Below are 5,234 nucleotides of genomic sequence, written 5' to 3'. Positions count from 1 at the left end.
ACGGTCCTGAACCGCCACCGGTCCTTAAGGGGTTAAGTCTGTTTTCTTTAGTGAAAGTAAAGTAAAGGGGAAACAACAGAAAGAACCAACTGCCAGTCCAATCAAAGTATGCCAAACTTACAAATTATAATTGTTAGAAGAATGGTCTGTATACGTATTGCACTCTACTGGAAATGTTACAAATATATTGTACAAAATGCATTGTACATTGTGTGACACCATAAAAACACCACAGGTTTAAATGATCATGTATTCAATTAAAGTTTCACATGACATTTGACTTCAAGTCTGGTTTTGGTTCAAATACTCTTTAATTAGCACTATAACAAACAAATAAATATATATAGGTGAAATAACCCAAATTATGACCAGTGGGGTCAAACGCCTTAATACAGTACTTGGCTGATATAATTATAACATTCACTACTTTTTAAATTATCTCAGCCTTCTTCTAAGAGCAGACTTCACATCTTCATTTTTAATGCTGTAAATAAATGGGTTTAATATGGGAAGAGCCGCCGTGTTAAAGAGAGCAAAGAATTTATTATAATCCAGGCTGTCCTCGGTGATTGGCCTTTGGTATTGGAGGATGAGTGTTGTGTAGAGCAGAATGAGAACCGTTAGGTGAGAAGAACACGTGTAGAAGGCTTTACGTTTCCCACTGTTTGAACTGATCTTCAGTATGGCAACAATAATAAGAAAGTAGAATATGAAGTTGAGAAGGAAGGGGATGAGACTAGAAAGAATCATCCCTTCATAGAAGAACAAGGTCTCCAGAACTCTAGTGTCACTGCAGGAAAGTTTCATGATTGGCACAATGTCACAGAAGAAGTGATTAATTACATTGGATCTGTAACAGGAGAAACCTGACAGTAAAATAACAAAGGGCATGATTTCTAAGAAGCCTATAACCCAACAGAAAATGGCCAATGAAAGACAAACCTTTGGGTTCATGATCATTGTATACCGCAAGGGGTTACAGATGGCTACATAACGGTCAAAGCTCATCACTGTGAGAAGAACAGTTTCATCATTAACAACAGATCCAAAAAAATAAGTCTGTGTGAGGCAGGTGACATATGGAATAGCTCCATTACCTTTTATAAAAGAAACAAGGATATTATGCAGAGTTATGGTAGCGGAAATCATGTCAAAGATGGACAGATTGGCCACGAAAAAGTACATGGTTGTGTGAAGATGACGATCCAGGCAGATTAGGAGAAGGATGGTCATATTACCACCCAGAGCAATGAGATAAAGGAACACAACTATGAAAAAGATAATAACCTGCACCCTAGGGTCATCAGAAATCCCTTTAATGTTAAAATGGGTCACCATGGTGTGATTTAGCATCTCCATGTTTATGTTCTAAGTATTTATCTGTAAGAAAGAAAAATAAAATGTATCTAAGTCACGTCTATCATTTGATAGCTTTTATTATTGAGCTTCCAATTCCTCATATACGCATTTTCAAAGATCTGCTTTTTCTTTTCTTCTGGAAGATCAAACATAGTATTTTTAAGACTTAATTAATAATATAAAATAGGTTTGTTTGCATATGTATTTATGTTGCTGTGACTGCTATGTAGTGATGTCGCAAACCCGACATTTTCGGTTCGCGAACGGTGAACGGGAACTTCCGCAAACGTTCGCGAACCGGGCGAACCGCCATTGACTTCAATGGGCAGGCGAATTTTAAAACCCACAGGGACTGTTTCTGGCCACAAAAGTGATGGAAAAGTTGTTTCAAGGGGACTAACACATGGTTGTGTGAAGATGACGATCCAGGCAGATTAGGAGAAGGATGGTCATATTACCACCCAGAGCGATGAGATAAAGGAACACAACTATAAAAAAGATAATAACCTGCACGCCAGGGTCTTCAGAAATCCCATTAATAATGAAATGGGTCACCATGGTGTGATTTTGCATCTCCATGTTTACGTTCTATGTTTTTCTCTGTAAGAACGAAAAATAAAATGTATCTAAGGTCACGTCTGTCATTTTGTAGCTTTTATTCTTGAGCTACAGCTTCATTTTGCCAGGATTGCAAATCCTCATATACATATTTTTTTAAAGATCTGCTTTTTCTTCTCTTTTGGAGAATCAAACATAGGATATTTCAGAATAATTAATAATATAAAATAGGTTCATTCGTATATGTATTTATGTTGCCGTAACTGCTATGATTGAGAAATACATATCTTTGTGTGCCGTTCTTCATCCCACACTATAAACAAAGAATATAAATAAAAGATAACAAAAAATAAAATATCACAAGGTAAGATATTCATAGAAGGTATCTGCTGAGACTCGATGAAAGATGATTGACAGAATATTAAACATTTCAATCCCACTGGATCACTAGACCATCAGATTACACCGAGAGGCAGCCATGGTAAATTGATGTAACCTGGCCCTCTTAGCCTTTATCCATCGCCATAGAAAGTTGAGTTTATATTTGGATCTTCAGTATAGTTACTGTACAATAAGTGCAGTTCAGAGAACACTGAAATAAAAGACATATATATATATATATATATAATAATAACAATTTAGTAGATAAACTTACATGCGATTTGTTTTGCATATTGAGATATTCATCTTTAAAAACTGCGCTGTGCTGGTCTCTCCTTCTATAATGCGAAACCAATAGGTGAGTTCAAAGCCAAATAACTCATTCATCATCACAGACTCTTAGGAAATGACCACATTTCATTATTAGACATTGGGTTAATAGACAACACAACATAGAATAGTGTAGCCAAACACACATTGGGTTAATAGAAAACACAACATAGAATAGTGTAGCCAAACACACATTGGGTTAATAGAAAACACAACATAGAATAGTGTAGCCAAACACACATTGGGTTAATAGAAAACACAACATAGAATAGTGTAGCCAAACACACATTGGGTTAATAGAAAACACAACATAGAATAGTGTAGCCAAACACACATTGGGTTAATAGAAAACACAACATGGAATAGTGTAGCCAAACACACTGGTTAAGGGGAGTCGTTTACTCTCAGATGGGTAATTCTCTACTGAAGTAGAAACGAAAAATAACCAAAAAATATCATTTTGAATTACACAACTCATATTTTTAAACTGGAAAATGCATTTTTTTTTCTATTTAACTTTTTTCAGCCCTCCCTGGATTTTCTAATAACTAACATTTCTCTATGGGGTGCACTGGTCTTCAAATACTCTCAAATAGAACATGTTTGACATTGCAGGGTTAAAACGTCTCATGTACCCAGACCACTTAATTTAAATAAAGTGGGCAGGGGGACTCTAGCGATTCTCTGAGGTGGAGAGTACTTAAATAAACATAATTATTCATATAAGAAAGAACTAAGGAAAACGTAAGTACATTTAGGCGTATTGAATCATGGTTGATAACAGTATGAATTGGAGATATCACGCTTTTATAATATGATATATTTCGTTTGTATCCTATAAAAATATTGAAAGGTAAAAATGGTCAGATTGGATTAATGGTGCAGAGAGAGCTTAGTACTCAGCTTAAACCTGACAGAGGTCACATCTCACTCTGAGTGGGCAGAGTAACACCGACACACGTTTAAAGATAAAACAATGTATATAGAGATGATATATTATGTAAATTTATAAAGTAAAGCTCTCTAGATACACCTGACAGACACAGAGGCGTATACACAGAGAGATGATTGACAGAAAGATAGGAACAGGCAGGGACAGAAAATAAAGGAGACACAGGGAGACAGGACGAGCCTGAATGAGACAGGACTAGATAGGATGAGACAGAACTAGACAGGATGAGACAGAACAAGACAGGATAAGACAGGACGAGACAGAACTAGACAGGATGAGACAGGATGAGCCTGAATGAGACAGAACTAGACAGGATGAGAAAGGACAAAACAGGACAAGACAGGATGAGACAGGACGAGACAGAACTAGACAAGAAGAGACAGGACAAGACAGAACTAGACAAGAAGAGACAGGACGAGACAGAACTAGACAGGATGAGACAGGACGAGCCTGAATGAGACAGAACTAGATAGGATGAGAAAGGACAAAACAGGACAAGACAGGATGAGACAGGACGAGACAGAACTAGACAAGAAGAGACAGGACAAGACAGAACTAGACAGGATGAGACAGAACTAGACAGGATGAGACAGGACGAGACAGAACTAGACAGGGCAATACAAAACTAGACAGGACGAGATAGTACTAGACAGAACAGGACAGAACTAGACAGGATGACAAAGGACGAGACAGGACAAGACAGGACAAAACAGAACTAGACAGGATGAGACATGACGAGACAGAACAAGTCAGGATGAGGCCTGGGGCATTCTGTGCAAAGCTTGTTCTGCACCTCTTTATCCATCAGGTGCCAGCATTAGAGTCACTAGCTCACTCAGACGAGTAGGGATGTTTTAGGAGGTGTAGGTCAAACAGTGCAGATCACTGGAGTCCAGGATCACCAAGGCATATGACAGAACTAGACAGGACAAGACAGGACAAGACAGGACAAAACAGAACTAGACAGGATGAGACAGAACTAAACAGGACATGACAGAACAAGTCAGGATGAGACAGAACTAGACAGGACAAAACAGAACTCAACAGGATAAGACAGGACGAGACAGAACTAGATAGGATGAGAAAGGACAAAACAGGACAAGACAGGATGAGACAGGACGAGACAGAACTAGACAGGATGAGACAGGACGAGACAGGACTAGACAGGGCAATACAAAACTAGACAGGATGAGACAGAACTAGACAGGATGCGCAGAACTAGACAGAACAGGACAGAACTAGACATGATGACACAGGACGAGACAGGACAAGACAGGACAATACAAAACTAGACAGGATGAGACAGAACTAGACAGGATGCGACAGAACTAGACAGAACAGGACAGAACTAGACATGATGACACAGGACGAGACAGGACAAGACAGGACAAAACAGAACTAGACAGGATGAGAAAGGACGAGACAGAACTAGACAGGATGAGAAAGGACGAGACAGAACTAGACAGGATGAGACAGGACGAGACAGAACTAGACAGGATGAGACAGGATGAGACAGGACGAGACAGAACTAGACAGGACAGGACAGAACTAGACAGGATGAGACAGGACGTGACAGAACAAGTCAGGATGAGACAGAACTAAACAGGACAGGACAGAACTAGTCAGGATGAGACAGGACAAGACAGAACTAGAC

The 5,234-nt window shown here is 38.9% G+C and overlaps 1 protein-coding gene across 1 annotated transcript; it reads right to left on the bottom strand.

Annotated features, from left to right (window-relative positions):
• Positions 1-435: 435 nt before the first annotated feature.
• On the bottom strand, positions 436-1,359 carry LOC134573015 (olfactory receptor 6C3-like). Its single transcript, XM_063432372.1, has one exon. It carries the CDS (start codon positions 1,357-1,359, stop codon positions 436-438), a length of 924 nt encoding a protein of 307 aa, XP_063288442.1.
• Between the last annotated feature and the right edge of the window lie 3,875 nt (positions 1,360-5,234).

This window comes from Pelobates fuscus, chromosome 9, assembly GCF_036172605.1.
Source record: "Pelobates fuscus isolate aPelFus1 chromosome 9, aPelFus1.pri, whole genome shotgun sequence".
Classification (NCBI taxonomy): Eukaryota; Metazoa; Chordata; class Amphibia; order Anura; family Pelobatidae; genus Pelobates; species Pelobates fuscus.
The sequence above is the reverse complement of the archived record's forward strand: the minus strand, read 5'-3'. Positions and strand labels throughout refer to the sequence as shown.

Bases quoted from the DNA above. Each gene is read 5' to 3' on its own strand.
- LOC134573015 (XM_063432372.1), bottom strand. From the start codon at position 1,359: ATGGAGATGCTAAATCACACCATGGTGACCCATTTTAACATTAAAGGG.